The sequence below is a fragment of the Bos taurus genome, chromosome 19, assembly GCF_002263795.3.
Source record: "Bos taurus isolate L1 Dominette 01449 registration number 42190680 breed Hereford chromosome 19, ARS-UCD2.0, whole genome shotgun sequence".
Lineage (NCBI taxonomy): Eukaryota > Metazoa > Chordata > Mammalia > Artiodactyla > Bovidae > Bos > Bos taurus.
In genome coordinates, this window is record NC_037346.1 from 39,112,575 (window position 1) to 39,134,258 (window position 21,684).

A 21,684-nucleotide genomic window follows, 5' to 3' on the forward strand; every position below is an offset into this window, starting at 1 on the left:
GAGTGTACAAGGGTTCCCCTTTCTTCTCATCCTCGCCAGCTTTCGTCCTTTGTGGTCTTTTTGATGCAACCATTCTGACAGGTCTGAGGCGGTATCTCACTGTGGTTTTGATTTGCATTTCCCTGATGACTGGCGGTGTTGAGCATCTTTTCGTGTGCCTGTTGGCCGTTTGCATTTCCTCTTTAGAAAAATGTCTGTTCAGTTTTTCTGCCCATTTTTTAATTGGGTCATCTGTATTGTTTTTGGCCTTGACCTGTGGCCTGGAGGATCTTAGTTCCCCAACCAGGGATCAAACCTGGGTCCCCAGCAGGGGATGCATGGAGTCCTAACTGCTGGACCGCTAGGGAGTTCTCAGGTTGTTTGTATTGTTGATGTTGAGTTGTATGAGTTGTTTATGTATTTTGGCTGTTAATCCCTCATTGATCAGTCGTATCATTTTCAAGTATCCTTTCCTGGAGAATGCTGTTCTTACCTCCCTAACACCCCTGCCTTGCCTGTGTCTCCAGCGTGTCCCCTTGATCGTGGCCGCGTGCTGTCGAATTGTGGAGGCACGGGGGCTGGAGTCCACGGGCATTTACCGAGTCCCAGGCAACAATGCAGTGGTGTCCAGCCTGCAGGAACAGCTCAACCGTGGCCCCGGGGACATCAACCTGCAGGATGAGGTGAGTCTGACTCGGGGGTTGGTCCATGGAAGGGGGCCAATGTGGTGTGTTCATTGTACCCTGTGGTGTGCCTGGCACTGGGCCAAGGCACCAAGATGGGCACGACGAGACTTGCCTTTGCAGACCAGCCGCAGGGATGGGCCTCAACCCGGCTGCAGCCCAACAGGTGGATGCGGTCAGGGCCTGGGAGCTCTGAAGCAGAGGCTGGCGGGTGACAGGTTTTTGGGCCTGGAGGATAAGAAGAATTCAGGAAAGCCAGGAAAGGGCCCTCCAGGCAGGGAAATGGTCTGGGGAAAGGCGTGGCCCTGGAGGCTTGCTGGCAGTCACCATGCCGTCTCTGTAAAGGGCCAGGAGGCAGGTGTTCCAGGCTTTGGTTATGTGGTCTGTTGTACACCCTCCTCCTCCTTGTTCTCTTCCTTCTTCAGCTCCACAATGTTTATTTGTTTATTTACTTATTTTTGGCTGTGTTGGGTCTTCATCGCCGCCCAGGCTCTTCTCGAGTTGCAGCGAGTGGGGGCTACTTTCTAGTTGTGGAGTGTGGGCTTCTTAGTGTGTGACTTCTCTCGTTGCGTCGCACGGTCTAGGACTCATGGGCCCAGGAGTTGCAGCTCCTGGGCTCTAGAGCATAGGCTCAATAGTTGTGGCACATGGGTTTATTTGAACCACAGCACATGGGATCCTCCCGGATCAGGGGTTGAACCCACGTCTCCTGCATTGGCAGGTGGATTCTTTACCACTGCGCCACCAGGGAAGCCCTTCTTCACAACATTTTAAAAATGCAAACCCCATTCTTACCTCGAGGGCCACACAAAAACAGGTCATTGGCTGGATTTGACATTTGGGTCATGGTTTGCAGACCCCTGGTTAAAAGAAAGGGAGTATATGGTGTTTGCTGGAGTGGCCAGCAATGTGGGTGGCTGATCAGATGAGACAAGACCAGCTTGTGAAGGGATCTGACAACCACACTTAAGAGTTTGAAGCATGTTATAATAACAATGGAATATAACCTTCAAAAATTGTGAATCACTGTGCTCTACACCAAAGTCACTGCAGATGGTGACTGCAGCCAGGAAATTAAAAGACGCTTACTCCTTGGAAGGAAAGTTATGACCGACCTAGATAGCATATTCAAAAGCAGAGACATTACTTTGCCAACAAAGGTCCATCTAGTCAAGGCTATGGCTTTTCCTGTGGTCATGTATGGATGTGAGAGTTGGACTGTGAAGAAGGCTGAGCGCCGAAGACTTGATGCTTTTGAACTGTGGTGTTGGAGAAGACTCTTGAGAGTCCCTTGGACTGCAAGGAGATCCAACCAGTCCATTCTGAAGGAGATCAGCCCTGGGATTTCTTTGGAAGGAATGATGCTAAAGCTGAAACTCCAGTACTTTGGCCACCTCATGCGAAGAGTTGACTCATTGGAAAAGACTCTGATGCTGGGAGGGATTGGGGGCAGGAGGAGAAGGGGGCGACAGAGGATGAGATGGCTGGATGGCATCACCGACTCGACGGATGTGAATTTGAGTGAACTCCGGGATTTGGTGATGGACAGGGAGGCCTGGCGTGCTGCGATTCATGGGGTGGCAAAGAGTCGGACACGACTGAGCGACTGGACTGAACTGATGCTATACACCTGGGGGCTTCCCAGGTGGCGCTAGTGGTAAAGAACCCACCTGCCAATGCAGGAGACGTAAGAGATGAAAGTTTGATCCCTGGGTCAGGAAGATCCCCTGGAGGAGGGCATGGCAACCCACTCCAGTATTCTTGCCTGGAGAATCCCATGGACAGAGAAACCTGGTAGGCTACAGTCCATGGGGTCACAAAGAGTTGGACATGACTGAAGCAACTTGGCACACACATGCTATACACCTGAAACTTATATAATACTGAACATCAATTAGATCTCAATTTTCATGATAAGACGTGTTTAAAGCAGGAAAAAAATTACATAGAAGGACTCTGGTTCAGTTAAGATAGAGAAAGCACACTCTGACCAGTTTTTCCTAGTGATTACATCTAAAAATCCTGGACAGAGTATATAAAGTAAATGTCAAATAACTCTGCAAGGTGGGTAACAGCAGCCTGGGGAGGAAGAGTGCAGCCTTCCAGAGGTCAAGGCCATCTAATGCAAACTCCCAAAATGTCTGTCTTGTCTAAAAATGTTTCTGTGCTTTCATTACAACTTGTCCTCTTCAGCTATAGAGAGAAACATTAATGTCTCTGTGTTCACAATCCTGTTTTGGTATTTCCTCCAGAATTCTACTCTATCATCTTCCCTTTCTCTTGTGCCGTGAGCTGAATCATGTCCTCCCAAAATTCATACATTGAAGCCCAAACTGCCAACATGACTGTATTGGGAGTAGGGCCTATTGGGAGGTAATTATGGGGAAATAAAGTCAGGCTGCGATATGATAGGGTGAGTGTGCTTGTGGAAGGAGACACCAAAGAGCCCCTCTCTTCACCCTCTCCACCTCATAAGGACACAGCAAGAAGGTGACTGCCTGCAAACCAGGAAGAGAGCCCTCACCAAAAACTGAACGGGCCGGCACCTGGATCTTAGAGTTCCCAGCTTCCAGAGTTGTGAGAAAAGAAATTTCTGTTGTTTAAGCCAAAAAAAAAAAAAGAGTTTGCAGCAGTTTAAATGTCAATTATATCACAATAAAACTGGGGGAAATATCCAAATAAACATTTCCATTTAAAAAAAGAGTTTGCAGTAGGGCCAGTGTTTCCCAGAATCCTAAGGTTCCCCAGAGGTGCTGTGGGAGGCTGAGGGCAGGTCAGGACCTGTGTCCCTGCCTGAACTAGAGTAACCTGCTTTGCTCTGTCTCTTTTTATTCATCTTTGGCTGTGCTGGGTCTTCGTTGCTTTGGGTGAGCTTTCCCTAGTTGCCGCCAACAGGGGCTCCTCCTTGTGGTATGCAGGCTTCTCGTTGCAGGGGCTTCTCTCGTTGCGGAGCAGGGACCCTCGGGAATTCAGGCTTTAGTAGCATTGGCTTCAGTAGTGGCAGCACGTGGGCTCAGCAGCCATGGCACACAGGCTTCGTTGCCCCGCGTCATGTGGAATCCTCCTGGGATCAAACCCACTCTCCCCTGAATGGCCAGGCGGACTCTGCACCACTGGACCACCAGGGAAGTCCTTCTGTCTGTTTTCTTTAATGTCGATTTTTTTCACATTGGGTTTCCTTGGATCATTTTACTGGACAAAAGATACTCTGCTGGAAAAGATGTTTCAGAAAACCATGAATTTGGGCAGGAAAGTCCTATGAGTCACATACTCTGAAGCTGTATGTGAAGACATAAGACAGTCTTTCTGCCCTTGGGAAGGAGCTCGGGAGACAAGATGAGCACATGTGAAATAGTGGACAAGAGAAAAGGCTGGTTCTCATTAGGGGCCAGATTGTGTATCCCAGAGAGGGATCTGAGTGTCAGAACAGAGAGTGGACCCACCTCTTGGGCTTGGCAGTGGGGAGGGTGAGGCCCAGGGCCGAGGACAGAGGGCTTTTGGTGGCTTCACTAAAGCCTTTGACCTTGAGCTAATGGACAGTGGGGAGCCTTGGATGGTTCTTCAGTTGGGGAGGCATAGATGAGAGAAGGGTTTGAGAAGCAGGGCTTTAGCGTATGCCTAATAGGTGTGTGGGCTTCTCTGGTGGCTCAGCTGGTGAAGAATCCGCCTGCAATGTGGGAGACCCTGGTTTGATCCCTGGGTTGGGAAGATTCCCCTGGAGAAGAGAAGGGCTACCCACTCCAGTATTCTGGCCTGGAGAATTCCATGGACTATATAGTCCATGGGGTCGCAAAGAGCTGGACACAACTAAGGACCTTTCACTTCACTTGAGTGGATGTAAACTAAGGAGGCCCAGAGTAGGATGTCTAGGGAAGAAATTACCCATCTTGTGGGAGAGGGGGTCAGGAGGACTCAGTGGTCCCAGGGGGATGAGGAGGGTGGGAGCAGCTCTAGGACTTGGCTGCACGAGAGGGAAGAAGGAGGGGTAGGAAAGGAGCCAGAAGTTTGAGCTGCGGACTGGTGGTATCTGTCCCTGGCAGACCTGAGGTGTAGGACAGGAAAGAGGATGTCATGGAGCAACCCGTTGGACTGGGCTTGTCGATGGAAATTCAATTCACTATCAGTTAAGAAGAAAAAAGTGTTGAGCTATGGACCCATTGTAATGAGTACTATATTGCTGAGTTGTGTGTCTTTGCTCCAGGATTTTGTTGCTTTCTGAACATGTGTTATTCTGAGCAGTTCCTATCCAGGAAGGACTTTGCATTGGGTGTTGGCGCCCCCTGGTGCACAGAAGGGACACTGACCTGGCTATTTTTCATTCTTGTGTTCAACAACCATTTGTTTAGCCCAGTTTCTCAACCTTGACACTTCGGCAGAATAACTCTTTTCTTGTGGGAGGTTGTCTTGTGCACTGGAGGAAGTTTAGCAGCACCAGGCTTCTGTCCGCTCGATGCCAGTGGCGTGCCCCAGGTGTGAAAACCAAACAGTTCCAACGTCCCTTCTTGAGAATTCGTGATTTAGACCAGCAGGAGTTGGCACCAGCAGGTCCAACGGGCAGGCTCATGTGGGGGTGGGTTTTGCTCACTTCTGTCCCCCACAGTGCCTGCACCAGGGAAGGGATGTTCTTTCTGTGGAGGGACAAATGGCTGGCTGGAGCAGGGCACTGGGGCTAGGGGCTCAAGGGGCTTGGACCTGGCTGGGGACTCTGTTCTGCTGTAGTGGGTATTCTTAGCCCAGTGACCCTTGGTCTGGGCAGAGCTGGGTATGGTATCAGTAGATCCCAGAGAAGGCCAGAACCGGGCTGGACTGGGCTCTAGGGCTGGACTAGCATGGAGGCGTGGGCACCGGGGCGGGGCCTGACTACAGCCTTATGTCTTTGCCCCCTCCCCAGCGCTGGCAAGACCTCAACGTGATCAGCAGCCTGCTCAAGTCCTTCTTCCGAAAGCTACCTGAGCCTCTTTTCACTGATGGTGAGTTGGGGGCGGACGTGGAGGATGGAAGGGGGAGGGAGTACCTATCTATGCTGCATCCTGACTGCTTTTTAAATTGAGTGTGTGGTTTTACTTTGGGGGTTTAATACAAAAGAAACACATGCTTGTAAAAAACTTCATCAGTACCGATATAAATAAAGTGAACACAGTCATCTTCCCGTTTCCTGTCCACAGAGGTTATCCTAACATTTTCTGGGCATTTACCGTGTGCCAGGCACTACTCCCTACAAATCCATGAGGAGGTACTATTATTTCCACCCCATAGATGAGGGAGCTGCTGCACAGAGAGGTTAAGTGACTTGCCCGAGGTCACAGAGGTTGTAAATGTCAGAGCCAGAATTCAACCCCAGGCATCTGTCCCCAGAGCCCAGCTCTTGGCCGTTTGCTGAGCTCCTTGTTAACAGTGCACTGTGTTTGCTTCCAGACCCTGTTACACGGGGTTTCTCTTGTGACTCAGCTGATAAAGAATCCTCCTGCAATGTGGGAGACCTGGGTTCGATCCCTGGGTTGGGAAGATCTCCTGGAAAAGGGAAAGGCTACCCACTCCAGTCTTCTGGCCTGGGTCGCAAAGAGTTGGACACGACTGAGCGACTTTCACTTTCCTTTTTCCTCTCACACGTGTGACAAAGACACACGTGCCTACATAGGGCTTGCAGTTGGGTGATGCTGGTAGCTGTTTCATCTGGCTCTGAAAGGAATAAAGCTGCGATGATAGCACTTTCCAGTTTCTACAGTATAGATACTCCTGCCATGGCTGGCTTCAGGATCCCAATCTGCTGTCACCGACATGAGCTGGGACAAGACAGACACATCCAGTTGTCAGGAGTCCTGTGAGCGAGTGGCTCCGCTGCTTGCGTGGTTCTCAGCAGAAGGAGGCTCGTTAATTTTGAGATTCATTCATGTCAGTACAAAGAGCTCGACCTTGTTTTCCTTTTAAATCAACCACATAGTGTTTCCCAGCCTGAATAGACAGTAAATTGTCTAATCACTCCCCTTGTTGTTGTTTAGTTGGTGAGTCGTGTCTGACTGTTTGGTACCCCATGGACTGTAGCCCACCAAGCTCCTCTGTCCTTGGGATTTCCCAGCCAAGGATTCTGCAGTGGGTTGCTATTTCCTTCTCCAGGGGATCTTCCCAACCCAGGGATCGAACCCGTGTCTCCTGCTTGGCAGGCAGATTCTTTACCACTGAGCCACCTGAGAAGCTCAATCACTCTCCTACTGATGGATATTTAGATTGCCTTCACATTTTTGCTATTTCAATACACGTTATAATGATTTTTCTTGACTGTGTCCCTGCATGCCTGGACCAGGATCCCAGAGGTAGATTCTTAGACATGGACTCGCTGGGTCAGAGTCCTGGAAAGCATTTTTGAAAGCTAAAGTCAAGTTGCATGCCGAGGAGCTGACCCAAGCTCACACTGCCGCTGGTGGTGTAAGATACTTTCCCACGTCCCCATCACACTGGATGATGTTATTAATATTTTAAAATTTTGCTGATCAGAGAGGGGAAATGGCATCTCACTGTTGTTTTCATTTTCACTTCTGTCATTACTAGGAGATTAACCTTTAATGGATTCTGTGCTGAGATACATACGTAAACATGAGTGTTTAGGAATACCTTATGATTATAAAAATATTTTCTTATTTTTCCCAATACTTGAATAAGTATTATTTTTGACTCTGTAATGCAGTTAGATTTGTTTGTGTATTACATGAGCTAGAAATGGATTTATTTTCCCGACAAGATAGCTAATAGTCCGCAGGACATTATCGACACCACCATCCTTCCCCACTGACTTGAAGATCCCCTGGAGAAGGGCATGGCAACCCACTCCAGTGTTCTTGCCAGGAAAATCCCATGGACAGAGGAGCCTGGTGGGCTGCAGTCCAGAGGGTCGCGAAGAGTCGGACACACTTTTTCCTGTAGATCCACAGGGCCTGTCTCCCTCCTTTCAGTTCTGACCCTTCTTCCCCTTTCCATCAGCGTCACGTTGCCTGAGCTGTACGATGGTTTTAGTCCGTGTCAGTTTCTCACTGGCAGGTCCTCCCTCATCATTCTTCCCTTGGAGAATATTCTTGGCTGTCTTTGCACATTCTCTCATCCAGGTGTATTTCAGGATGAACTTACCACGTTCCCTTTTTTAAAGTTCCCCGTGGACTTCTTCTGAGGGGAGGTGGGGGAACCCTGATACAGATGGGGAGGAGTGTTTGGAGGCTGAAAGGGCCCTCCCTCTTTCTAGGTAACCTGTCTTCTAACCTCGTGGTGTCCTTGTCCTGGAGCCTGGGGCAGGGACCCCTTCTCCAGGGTCAACAGGCAGCTGAGGTCTCACTTCTTCCCAAACGAGCACGCCTGGGCTTCTCCAGGTCAGGCGCACCCCTGAGGGCAGCTGCGGTGGGTTTGGTCACATGAACTTAGGGCCCTGGAGCCCCCCTCCCACCAACTGAACAACCTCAGCACAAACATGACCTCCCCGCAGGGCCTCCTCAGCCCGGAAGCCCCCCTCTCTAAAGAATCCTCACTGTTCTAGACAAATACAACGACTTCATCGAGGCCAATCGCATTGAAGACTCGAGGGAGCGCTTGAAGACGCTGCGGAAGCTGGTAAGGAGGGGGCTGCTGCTGGGCGAAGGGCAGACTGGACAGGCGAGCGCTGCGGCCCCAGCAGCCCAAGCCCAGTGCCACCAGCTTCCCCCGTGACCTCGGCAAGCCCTTCTCTCCTCAGGGCCTCAGTTCCTCTGTCTATCCCCGGGGGACAGTTAGAGAGTGGGTTCCAGACCCCCTGAGATATGGCAGCGGAGCCCCTTTGAGGGGCAGTGGGGAGGTGGAAGCCATCACAGCCTGGTCCCATGCCCCTTCCTTCTCCCACCCAGATCCGGGATCTCCCAGGACACTACTATGAAACACTCAAATTCCTCGTGAGTCATCTGAAGACCATTGCCGACCACTCAGAGAAAAACAAGGTGGGTCCAGCTCCAGTTTGAAGTGTGGGGGAGGGAAGCCTAGTGGGGTCTCCTCAGCATATTCTATTCAGTAAGCTCCTCCAGGTCAGGTAACCTCAGGCTTCACTGGCCCCGCCTTCCGACCTAGGGGGTCCTTCTGTCCCGCTGCCCCCACATACTGGCCAGTACTTCTTCCTGAGCCGGCTCCTGAATTTCTGAGGGTCTTCAGAGGCGGAGAGCCTCAGACTCTGTGTCTGGTGGAATCTACCCTCTGACTGAGCTTGGGTCCCTTGCGTTGCGTTTTCGTAAGCAAACCCCTATATCTTCTAGTTCCGCAGGGGGGTAGAATGAGGGGACATACAGGATTCCTGCCAGTCCAAAACACCCTTGGGACGTCCAGTGGGTCTTCACTCTGGCCTCTCCCATTGCTAGACAGTACGGGTGTGCAGGTGGGGAACTGCCCGTGAGAGCTGGGCCTGGGGTTGAGTGGGGCCTATTCTCTACTTACCAGGCACCTCCATGCCCAGCAAGGAGGCACATGGCCCCAGGCCAGGACCAGCTCAGGATGTGGTCGGGCTGGGGGCCAGAGGGGCCCAGAGTCAGGGAGGCCCAGGGGCCTGGAGGTCAAAGCTCACAGGGAGACTAACACTGATCCGCTTCCCTCCCCTGCCCAGATGGAGCCCCGGAACTTGGCCCTGGTCTTCGGGCCGACGCTGGTGAGGACGTCTGAGGACAACATGGCAGATATGGTGACCCACATGCCTGACCGCTACAAGATTGTAGAGACGCTGATCCAGCACGTAAGTGGCCTCCCTGGGCCCTGGCTCCTGCTCGCCGGGGTGGGTGTGCCCAGGGAAAGATGTGGAAAATGCTCCGGGGGTGCAGGAGGCCCTTCAGAAGCAGTAGCCTGCATTTTAAGGCCAGGCAGGTATGAATCCTGAATGCCTGTCCCCAGCGGGACAACCAGGAGCCGCTGAGTTTCCAGGATGTGTGTGTGGGACAGAGGGAGGAGAAAGGTCAGGGAGAGCTGCTGCTGGGTTGGAGGGCAGAAGGGTTGAAAGAAGCGGGGTGCCTTCAGAAGGTGACCCACGGGAGAGATGTCCAAGCAGAACTGGGCAGACAGATGGGACAGCACTCTCCCTGCAGGCCCACTGAGACTTTAAGGGAAAAATGGTGATTCCCTGGGGAATGGGAGGCAGATGGGGCAGGGCGGATGATGGGCTGGGGCAGGATCTGGCTGCGTGGTCTCCGTGTCTTGGGCTGGTCACCTTCCTCCTTAAGGCTGCCTGGAGGCCCCACAAGAGCCTGTGGTTTCTAAGGAGTCTTATTATCCACCACAGGATGAGAACCCAGAATGGCCAGCAGAAGGCGCAGGAGGCTTTTTATTTTTTTTTCTCTTTTTTTTAAGCGCCAAACCCAGGGCAGCACTGCCCCCTTCTAGGGGCACTCAGAGATGTTTTTATGAATCATTGATTTTTCCATTTCCAAATCTTGGTGGGACCTGTGGTTTAACCCACAAAGAATGGAATCAAAACCCTCCTGCCAGGAGAAATAAGATGGGCAACTGGTCAAAAAAAGGGTTTGCTTCCCTGGTGGCTCAGTAGTAAAGAATCCACCTGCCAATGCAGGAGATGTGGTTTCGACTCCTCGGTTAGGAAGATCCCCTGCAGTAGGAAACGGCAACTCATAGACACTTTAGGGAAGGGAATAAGCCAGGTCATGTTACTCCTGTTACAGATGAGGAAACTGGGGCTCAGAGAGGAAAAGCGATTTCTTCAAGATCACACAGCTATTAAGTAGCAGCCTCAGGATTTGAAGGCAGGTCTGTCTGACCAACTCCTCTGCTTTACTCCCCACTGAATGGGAGGGCCGACTCCTGGGTCCACCCTAGAGCTGGCTCTTGAGTGAGCGAGGTGGTCAGAGTTAGCCGAGTCAGGCTGTGGGTAGACTTTGGTCATGCCGGCTGGCCTTGCCTGCTCCTTTCCTTCCTTCACTGGGTGTCAGAGCTCTGAGCCATAGGAGGGTATGTCGAGGCCTGTTCTCACTCTAACATTGGGACCACCAGCCCGGAGGCCCACTCCAGAGCTGCTGGGGAGGCCAAGGCTGCTGGGCAGTGTCAGAGATCCTGATGAGGCCTTGGTATGGGGAAGCTTTCCTCCCTTGGAAAAGTTCAGCTCCCCAAACGAGGAACCCATGGAGCCCCCATGAGTGTATGCTTGGTGGGGAAGGTAGTGAGGAAGAGAGGGAGACTGGCCCCCTGACTCCTAGCGAAGTCCAAAGAAGCCCAAAGCCTTGGTCAGCTGGAGAGTCAGGACCTTCAGGGAGATGGGAGGCCCAAAGTGTGTCCACTTCCCCTACCCTAGGGTCTCAGGGGGACATCCCCAGCCAGTGGCAGCATCTTTTCTGGGTAGGGTGTGGGAGGTGGAGTACATTGGTCTCCTTCATAGGTGTAACCCCAGCTCTGACCCTGTGCCTGGCATAGAGTGAACCCTCAGTATTGGTTGAATGAATGAATGAATGAATGATTTGTTGTTGAGGTTATGCCAGTCTGGGCATTCCCACTGAGGAAATCATTTCTGGGGAATGACCAAACATGCACCTCTCCATTTTCTGCCCCGTTGGCATTAAAGTAATCAGCCCTGGATGATTGTCAATTGTCAAGAAAGTGAGCTGCCTGTTCATTCACACTGAGCCCACTGAGCCAACCCACCCAAGTTGGCCAGTCTGTCTAGCACAGAGACTCTTGAGCCAGGGTAATCCCAGTGTAGTCCCGAGCCCAGGCAGGGCAGAATTTGTGGCAGCAGTTGCTCTGGCTCTGAGCCCCTGGCCAGTGAGTGGGTGGTTGGAATTCGTGGGTGACATGACCTCCCGTCCCACTGGGAGGTTCAGCTGTGACCACCCCTGCCTCCCTGCCCGGGGGTTCTGTGTTCCATGGAATTTTTGGACAGCAGAGCTGGAAGGGGCCTTAAGTTATGAGACCTGACCTTGCATTGTACAGAGAGTAGAAACCGAGGCTTGAAGAGGAATGGTGACTTGCTCAGGGTCCCACAGCAAGATATGGCCGAGTTATAACCAAACCTAAGTGTTCAGCCACCCGGCAGCAAGTCACCAGCCAGCTCATACTCATGATTACTAAGCTAGCTAAAACCGAAACAAAGACCATGCTGAGGCATTTGTTCATTTATTCACTCAGCAAACGTGGTGATTCCTACTGTGCGTGCACTGGAACTTCTCAACCCGGCACTAGTGACCTTTGGGGCCAGACCATTGTTTGTTGGGGGCTGTCCTGTGGCTGATAATATGTTTCGTGGCATCTCTTGGCCAGATGCCAGGAGGCTCCCTCCACTTGTGACAATTGAAAGTGTCTCCAGATGTCACCAAATGCCCCCTTGGAGGGGCACAGTCACCCCAGTTGAGAAGTACTGATGCAGGGGCTCAGGATACTGGCCCTGGAGCCAGTCTGCCTGAGGTTGCACCCTGGTTCTGCCCCTTATATGCTGTGGGGCCTTGGACAAGTTAGTTACCTTTTTTGTGCCTCTGTTTCCTCACCTGTTTGTCTCGCAGTGTTATTTTGAGGGTTGCATGAGTTATTATCTGTAAGGCACTTAGAATGGTGCCTGGCAGGTAGTAAGTGTTATACAAGGGTTAGCTTATTGATCACCATTGCCATCATCACCACCATTGTCATTGTTCCATACCAGATACAAATGCAGGTGCTGGCAGCACAGAGGTGAATGGAGCTCAGACCCTGCCCTGAAGGCACGCTGCCCAGTGAAGGCAGCACTTCTGGGCTATATCCAGGGAAGCCACATGGAAGGACCCAGCCCAGCCCTGGGTGCAGGGCTGCAACCAGAGTCAGGGAGTTCCTGAAAGGCACTAGGGTTAGCCAGGCAGAGAAGGGAGAATGAGCATTCCAGGCAGAGGGAACGGCATGTGCAAAAGCGGGTGGCCTGAGCTAGTGTGAATTCTTCCAGAGAACCACGGGCCATCCGGAAGCTTCCCGTAGACGTCCAGAAGCTTCCTGTAGCCTTCCGGGTTCTCAGAGCACTTTCAGGTACTCTTAAACCTGAGTTAGAGGCTGGGTTTTTAGGGCTCCTTCTAGACAGTCTGTCTCTAGGAACTGCACCTTTTAGTAATAGCTAACATTTATTATACACTATTTGTTGTACTAAATGCTTTACATACAGTATTTCTTTTTCGCTTTTTTTAAAAATTGAGATGTATTGACATATTAGTTTCAAGTATACAAAATGATGGTTCAATATTTGTATAGATTGTGAAATGATCAGCACCAAAAGTCTAGCTAATGTCCAACACCATACATAGAAAATTTTTTCTTTGATGAAGCCTTTTAAGATCTACTCTCTTAGCATCTTTGAAATATACGATGCAGTGTTATTAGCTGTAGTCGCCATGATTACATCCTCACGACTTATTTATTCATTTTACAATTGGAAGTTTATATCTTTTGACCACCTTTGCCCATTTCAGTCACCTCCCCATCCCTTTTCCCCTGCAGCCAACAATCAGTTGTCTGTATCTATGAGCCTGGATTATTTCTTTTCAAATCCCACATGTAAGTGAGATCTTACAGTGTTTGTCTTTCTCTGCCTGACTTTGAATTTCACTTAGCATAATGCCCTCAGGGTCCATCCGTGTTGCTTCAAATGGCAAGGTTTCCTTCTTTCTTACTGTTGGGTAATATTCTGCTGGGCATATAGACTGCATTTTCTTCATGCATTCATCCATTGATGGACACTTAGGTTGCTTCCGTGTCTTGGCTATGGTAAATGAGGCTGCAACAAACAGGGAGGTGCGTATATGTTTTCATTTCCTTCAGATAAATACCCAGAAGTGAATTTTCTGGGTCATATGGTAATTCTATTTGTAATTTTTTGAGAAGCCTCCATACTGTTTTCCATAGTGGCTGCACCACTTTACATTCCCACCAGCACCGCACAAGGGTTTTTGCCACATCCTCGCCAACACTTGTTATTTCTTGTCTTTTCGATAACGGCCATACGGTATTTTATTTTAATCCGCAGCACAGTTCTCAAAGTAGATACTCATGTATCATGCCCATTTTAAAGATAAGTAAGTAGACTCAGAGAGGTGGTTTACCTCAGGTGAACTGGAGCCCTGAGTGACTGACTCTAGATCTTGCGTTTCCCCCTCGTCATCTCTTTTTTCCTCTGTCTCTTCCTTGTTCCTGTTCTGCGCTGCTTATTTGAGTTAATCATATGCCTGATTATGATGAATAATAACTGAAGTTCGTGACCCAAGGTCATAATCAACTTTGCAAGTCTCCTTGTTTCCTCCCTTCATTCCAAAGCCCACTCTGCAGCCCCCAATAATTACTACTCTAAAATAGGCTAACGCATGTCTTTTCAATCCACCTTCTACATGCTAATTTTAAGTATAAAGATATCCATAAATATAAATAATACTCCCTGTGTTTTAACTTTCAGTTAGTGAGCTTAGCTCATTTACTTTTTGTAATTTCTGTACTGTCAGGACTTATTTCTGCCATCTTAAATGGCATCTTCTTTCCTACCTTTGTATGGGTTGATTTTATTTTCCTGATATAAAACTCACACATTTTATAAAACCCATACTTATGTTGAATGATACAATTGCAAAAAGCCTGTAGTCATGTTGAATTTTTACTATCAATTTCTAAAGTTTATCAGTGTCCACGTCTTCCTTCCACCACATCTAAGAGTCGAGTATCTTAGTATATTTTCACCTGTCACTAGTTCCTCCCTATGAATTTGAAGTCCACATTGTCACGGGTATACTTGGTGCCTGTTTGTATATGTATGTGTGCAATCATTGCTTAGTTTGATAACAATTGACTTTTCTACACTATTATCCATCTTTACTTCTTAGAACTTCCTATTCTTTCCTGGATTTATTTATTTACTTGCTCATGAGCTCAGCTAAGAGAATCTTCACGTAGCAAACTTTCTGATGTTAGAATAGCTTTATTTCACACTCAAATTTAAATGAGAGTTTAGCAAGATATAAAATTCTAGATTAAAAATCTCTTAAATTTTAGTTCAGAAACACATCAAAAAATATTACTTTCATGTCATCTTGTATCTGTTGCTGCCGAAAGTTCTAGTTAAGGCTGATACCTGTTCACATGTAAGCAATGTTTTCGGTTTTCAGAAAACTTTTAGGGTGTTATCATCAAAATAAATTTGAGTGCGATTTTTATTTTCTATTCTGTTTGGCATGTATGAGAACACCCTTGCCTGCCTGACCCTCGGGGAACCTCCTGACACCTCACTGTAGGCACTTGCCTTATCTGGGGTTGGGGGCACCAACCCTGTTATCTGGGGTTGGGGCACCCACCCCAGCCTGGGGTGGGATACACACAGCTACAGCCGCGGGGGCTGGCCTTCTCCCTGCAGCGGAACTCGCTGGCACTAGATGGCGTTGCTGCACCCCTCTCTTCTGGTTTGCAGTAGGGAGTGGCTGTGGTGATGCGCAGGGACTGTGCGTGGTGAAAAACAGGCAGAGAGAAGCTGTCCTGAGCCGGGCATCTCTCTGTACTCAGACCCTCTCCCACTCCAGGCTGTGTTTCCTTTCCACACTGGGTCCCAACTTTTCCATCAGGTGCCTGAGTGGGTCCTCTGAACCGAGCAGTTTGGGAGCTCTTGTCTCCCTGTCTTCCCTCAGCTCCTTCCCACGCTGATTCCATCACTTCCTTTTGTCTCCTCTGCAGTCAGACTGGTTCTTCAGCGACAGCGAGGACAAGGGAGAGAGAGTGAGTGATGCAGAGGGGCCGTGGGGTGGGGTCAGGTTGGTGGTGGGTCCTCATCCCAGGTGGGTGGGGTGGGCAGGAAGTCTGAAGCAGGAGAAGGTTCCTGCCCTTAGGACATCCCAGTCTGTTGGAGGAAGCATAGGCCCTCTCCTCAGGAGCCTCCAGTCTGATGGGAGATATAGCCCTCACTTTCATGAACCCCAAGTCTGAGGGGGAGATAGAGGCCATGCCCTAAGGAATCTGAGTCCAGTAGCAAAGACAGACCCTGCCCTCCAATCTTATGAGGAGGACAGAGGGCTTAGGAAGGTCCAGTCTAATGGCGGAGACACAGACCCTACCCTCAGTGGAGGGAGCAGTGAGGCCTTTAGGGTTCAGCCAAGGTGTGGGGAAGGCAGGGACATGTAGGACTGCCCTGGAGTCCCTGGCTGATGAGGGAACACTCCCTGAGCCGGTGAGCCCCAGTCTGATGGAGGAGACCTGCGCCCTGTCTTCAGGGTTTCCCGTTCCAAGGGGTTTGCAGTCACCCATCTGAGGCCGTGGGCCTGACCCTTCTCCTGTTTGCAGACTCCCGTGGATGACAAGGAGCCTCAGTCAGTGCCAAACATCGAGTACCTCCTGCCTAACATTGGCAGGACAGTGCCACCTGGAGAGCCAGGCTCAGGTGAGAGCACGGGCCCAGGAAGAGGTGAAGAGGCCATGGGATCTGCATTCCTGAGGGTCCCAGATGCCTGGCCAGGCGCCCAGCTGCCCTGCTCCTGCCCCACGGGGCCCCTCCCTGCCCCACCACTGGGCTGGGCTGTGGCGGGGGCTTCCGCCTCCTCGGCTGCCCTGGGTTGGGTAGGACCTTTGTTTTCACCGGTTTCTTTCCTGAGCTTTTTGTTTCTCGAGGGCTGTGTCCTGGGCACGTGCCTCTTTTTAATTTTTCTTCCTTTTCTCCTTGCACCCCTCCTCCCCTCTTCCCTCTTCTCCCTGTGCTCTCCCCCCATCCCCTGGATCCTGCTCTTCTCTTCTCCTCCCTTCCTTCCTCCAGCGGACCTGTTGGAGATTTAAAGGGTACAGTGTGGCATTGCGACCTCGGTCACTAACAGTGGCGGGTGATTATAAGAAGGCTGGGCAGGCATGGGGCAAGGGACAGGCAGAGCTGTCCAGGGCGGTGAGGACCTCTCCCCTACAGTCCAGCTCCCCACGCTTGTTAACAGCGTACCGGTCTCCCATCGGAAAGCCCCTTCTCAGGAGGAAGGAAGCACTTGTTAGAGCCAAGTCGGGTCCCCTTGCCAGGAAGCCTGGGCACCACATGGCTGCCCTCCACAGCCCCCCGGCCCCCCTACTCTATGGCTTTCTCTTTGTGCTGAGCTTGGCCACTTCTGATTATCTGGGTGGAGTAGGCTTGGCTGGTAGTGGGACCCAGCATCTCCAGACTTCAGTGATGCCATCCCAGAAGCCTCTCTGCATCTATAGCTCCTGCGTCGGCCGCCTCTGAAGGCTGGCTCTTCCTGCTCCCGAAATCAGAGCCCCTGGTCACTCAGCCCCTAGTCCTGCTCCCAGGGGTCTGGCTGTCATAGTAGAGGAGTCCAGGGACAAGAGGGTAGCCTTCTGGCTCTAGCCACTAACTCCCCACTCTGTGGGTGACCTCCCCCCTTGCGTCTCTGACAGAGGCATACCACAGCACCCCTAGTTGCAAGAGGCAGGCTGGGGAGGGGGCCAGAGGACGTGGGGGTGGGGATGGCCGAGAGGAGCCCCCCGTCTCTTCTAATCACCTGCTGCCACTCTCCTGCCCGTGTGTGTCGCTGTGTGGTCAGCCCATCTGCTCTCACTGTGTGCAGGGGAGGGCTGGGGAGGAGGCATCTAACTTGCTTGCTGGAGAGTGTGGATTAACCGCACCTGCCCCCCTTCAGACCCCCAGAGATCCTTGGGTGGGCCTGCTCCTTCCCCAGTCCTGGGGACAGCACTGCAAGACTTATTTCTGGGTCCTTCCCCACCCCAGTGTTAATAAGGGACTGGAACCCACATTCCTTCATAACTCTGATAGTAAACAGGGCCTTTGCCCCTGAGGACAGCCTGACCTCTGGTCTGGAGGTAGACGCTTTCCAGGCTGTAATCACCAGCCCTCCCTACCTCCTGCCCTGCCCATTTCCTGTCTGCCCTGTGCCCCATCATTCACATGGTCCCTCTGCCCTCTCATGTCCCTGAAGTCGGGGGTGAGGGTAGGTATAGAGCGCCCCTCTCTGTGCACTGTGTGGTCTCCATTTTTCCAGAGCATCTGTGATTTGCTGTGTATTGTGGTGGTTTCTGTGAACTGCATCTGATGTTTGGCGTTTTCTCTCTAGTGCTTCAGAGTAACAGGGACAGGAGGGGAGGGGAGAGGCCAAAGAAAAGTCCGCCTTGCCCTTAACCCTGGGCAAATGCAGGTCCAGGGGCCTGATGTCACTTCCTGCTTCAAAAGGAAGTGGTGATTGACATCCTTCTCCACTCCATCCTTATCCCCCAGGAAATGACATCAGAAGTCCACCGCGCTCCCAGGACCTGGGGAGAGCTCAGGGTTCTGAACTCCCTGGTTTCTGAAGCTGTTGAGGAGAGGGAATTGTGTTCACAAGAATCAGCCTTCTCTTGCCCAATCCAACTTTCATTTTTCCTTTGTTTCTTACCAACAGGTTCCACCACCTGTAGTTCAGCCAAGTCTAAGGTAAGTGCCACAGCAATTCTGAAAGTTATATCCCTGTACAAGCCAGCCCACTTGCTTTTTGGTCACAACAATTGGGAGAGTTGTGATTAGAATCTTGAAGAAGATTGCTAGTCACTGGGAAGGAAGGTGGGAAACACCTGAGTGTCCAGGGTAAGCTGAGTTCGCTCACCTTGGCAGTGCTTGGGGAGATAATTGATGAAGTAGAGGCTCTGGCTTGGGAGTTTGGTGGCCCGAGGCAGTGTTGCCTACTGGTTAGGAGCACAGACAGTTGTGGGCCCATGTCCTGGCTCCACCACTTGGTAGCTTTGGGACATTAGGCAAGTTGTTTAACTTCTTTAAGATCCTCAGCTTCCTCATACTATTTATGAGGATAATACCTACCCTCGTAAATGGGGTTAACAACAACTATGAGTGATATAATGATTGTTTTTAAGGTCTTTGCAGAGCCCAAAGCAAATGAAGGAAAATAATAAAGATAAGAACAGAAATCAATGACATTGAAAACAACGAAGCCTAAGCTGGTTCTCTGAACCAGGTCTCATAGGCAGCTAGTTGCCTGTTCCAGAGCCTGCCCAGTAGGGCAAGGATGCCTGCCCCAGATGAGCCCTGCTCAACTGTTAGGTTAGAGCTTGAAGGCCAGGGGTGTGTAAACAAATTTATTTTCTCACAGTTCTGGAGACTAGAAGTCCAAGATCAAGGTGTTAGCACGGTCAGTTTCTGGTGAGAACTGGCTCGTAGATGGCTGCTTTCTCACCATGTACTCATATGGCAAAGAGAAAGTGAACAGGTGTGCATGTGAGACGAAGAGCAAGCTCTCTGGTTTCTCTGCTTATAAGGGCACTAATGCAGCCATAAGGGCCCCACCCTCATGACCGCATATAAAATTACCTCCCCAATGCCCCAAGTACCATAACACTGGGGGCTTAAGGCTTCAACATATGAATTTGGGGGTGGGGAACAGTTCTGTCCATAGTAGTCGGTGAAATCAGCTAAATGTTGTCTGGTCAAACTGGGCTTATTTCTTTCTGGATCTCTAAGCACTGGCTGAGTCCCAGAAAAATCAGTGTGCCTGACACCAAGCACATTATGTTATCTAATCATTATATTCATTATATATCAACATATATATACATATATTATATATTCATTATTTATAATAAATATTCATTAGTTCATTATATGTCAGATGAAAGCCCAGAAGGAAGGAAGGCTGCTCTAGTCTAGTGCAGAAGTCCACTGTAACCTCTCCATAGAGCCTCTGCTTACACACCTCTGGCGACAGGGAGCTCAGTCCATCACAAGACTTCTATGGCAGGGAGCAAATTAATTATAGTGACCTGAATTTAGTTCCTTGTCACCTCCACCCCTTGCTCATGCCAGACCCCTGGTTTCCTGTAGCCTCTTTTGGACTGACCCCTCAACCTATATGTGAACCTCCTGACCTCTGTATTCCCTAGAAGTGGCCGTTCTGACCTCATTGCTTCTGTAACTCGCCAGGATGAGAGTGTAATTTGATCAGATGAGCCCAGCGGTCTCTCACGTCTCCCAGAGAGCACAGGCCAGGAAGGAAGGCCAGGGAAGAGGCCCCCACGCGCCTCACGCTGGTTGTAGCAGCGCTGCAGCTCACACAGCTTTAGGCGGTGCCTTCTAGAGTCACACAGTGTGGGCAGCCGCGGCCCAGGAGCCGCAGGCCTGTGAATCCTGAATCCCTGACAGACTCCGGTTTTCTCAGAGCTAACTGATATGAGAGAGGGCGGCAGTCATGGGAGGCAGCGCTGTGTCTCCGTCCCCTGCAGGCTGACCTCATTTTCTTACACTTTCCTTTGTGCTTTACGGCTACTACACTTATTTTTTTTTTTAAACAAATTGAACGTTTGTGGCAACACTATGTTGAGCAAGTCTGTTGACACCATTTTTCCAACAGTATTTGCTCACTTTGTGTCTCTGTTCACACTTGGATAATTCTTGTGCTGTTTCAAACTTTTTCATGGTAATTATATTCGTTACGGTGTTCTGTGATCAGTGATCTTTGATGTTACTTTTCCAAAAAGATTATGACTCCCTGAAGGCACAGGTATTGTTTAGTGTTTTTCAGCAATGAAATATTTTTAAATTAAGCTACGTACACTTTTTTAGACATGGTGCTAGTGCACACTTAATAGACTGCTGTGTGAACATAACTTTCATATGCTTTGTGAAACCAAAAAATTCATGTGACTTGCTTTATTGAGGTATTTGCCTTATTGCTGCAGTCTGGAACTGAGTCTGCAGTATCTCTGAGGTGTGCCTGTTATACTGTGGCTGCAACAGAAGGTGGCCTGTGAGACGGGTGGCAGGGCAGGTCATTCATTCCAGCCCAGCAGGGGACCAGTCCCAGCATCTGCGTCTACTGAGCTTCCTACGTTCGTTCACCTATTTGTTTAATCACTTAACATTTCTCGAGTGCCTCTTATGTGACAGGCACTGTACTAGGAGTCATGGATGCAAACATGAGCCACGCGACCTTGCTCTCAAAGGACTCAGGGTTTGATACAGATGATGTGGAAACAAAGCTATTCTGATGTGAGAAAGAGCTGCTGTATGTGTATTTTCAAAGGTCTATGTAACAGGTAGAGAAGGGATTTCCCAGCTCAGCCAAAGGGAGAGCTGGGTGGGAGGCTGCTGTACAGAGGATGCTGTGTTTGCACTGCGCCTAGTAGGTGGACTTAAGAGTTCATCCCATAAATAGGGTGGGGAGCGGGGCACAACTAAGGGCTGCCAGTGTTAAAGTGCAAGACCTATCAAGGGAAGGGTCTGAACCGCCTGAGTGACGGCTGTGTTCAGTTGGGGTCAGGGCAGAGGGGCCTCAGGCAGGTTGTGAGGGCCCTGTGTCTGTGCTTTATCCTCATGGGGGTCTCGTCCTGCAGAGGCCGGAGGCAGTCAGATTCTTGCCTTGCCTTAGAAGGACTGACTGCTCTTGAGGAGGAGGGGCTAGGATGAGGCAAGGGTGGAGGCAGGGAATCCTCTTTGGAGAGGGCAGAAAGGTCTAGAAAAGGCAGAGTGAGGGTCTGAACACAGGATAATGGGATGAACCACTTTGGGAGTCATTTCTGGAGAATCTAGAGGGAGGAGGGGAGAGGGAGGAGTCAGAGTCACCTGAGGTAAGGACATGAATGTTGGCAGTCAAGGGCAGGGGTAGGGAATGTAATGTGGCTCCAGGTAGGTGAGTTTCAGGTGTTGGCAGACCCCTTGGTAGAGGCAGATTTGCAGTTAGAAGAGGAGTTCTGGATGGAGCTCGAGAAATAAAGAATTTGGTGTTGGAGAGGGAGACCTCGGGGGCAGGATATTCCCAGGGAGAGAGAAGAAAAAAGGGGCTGAGAACAGAGCCCTGAGAGCATGGCTTCTTAAGGGGTAGGAAGAGGAAAACGAGCCTCCCAGGAGACAGAGGAGAGGCCAGAAAGGCAGGATTAAAAACCAGGTGGAGGAGGCAGTGATGGGCAGCTTGGGCTCTGCTAGGGGATCATGGAAGGCCAGGACCAAAAACCACCCACAGGCTCAGCAGTGAGAACAGTGGCAGAAAGTTGCCCACGTTGCAGCTGTAAATCACAATTTGGAAGTGGCTTCAATCCAAACCATCAGGTTGTGCAGGATTCTTAAGCC

At 50.5% G+C, this 21,684-nt stretch overlaps 1 protein-coding gene across 7 annotated transcripts in view; it reads left to right on the forward strand.

Moving 5' to 3' along the window:
* Window positions 1-21,684, forward strand: part of ARHGAP23 (Rho GTPase activating protein 23) — an 81,320-nt gene that overhangs the window by 56,286 nt on the left and 3,350 nt on the right. For all 7 annotated transcript variants that reach the window (XM_024980830.2, XM_024980828.2, XM_024980832.2 and 4 more), the window contains 8 exons: window positions 507-662; window positions 5,554-5,632; window positions 8,182-8,255; window positions 8,525-8,614; window positions 9,268-9,393; window positions 15,324-15,365; window positions 15,927-16,023; window positions 18,014-18,045. In XM_024980830.2, the coding sequence (XP_024836598.1) occupies window positions 507-662; window positions 5,554-5,632; window positions 8,182-8,255; window positions 8,525-8,614; window positions 9,268-9,393; window positions 15,324-15,365; window positions 15,927-16,023; window positions 18,014-18,045 (696 nt within the window). The remainder of the gene's footprint in view (window positions 1-506; window positions 663-5,553; window positions 5,633-8,181; window positions 8,256-8,524; window positions 8,615-9,267; window positions 9,394-15,323; window positions 15,366-15,926; window positions 16,024-18,013; window positions 18,046-21,684) is intronic.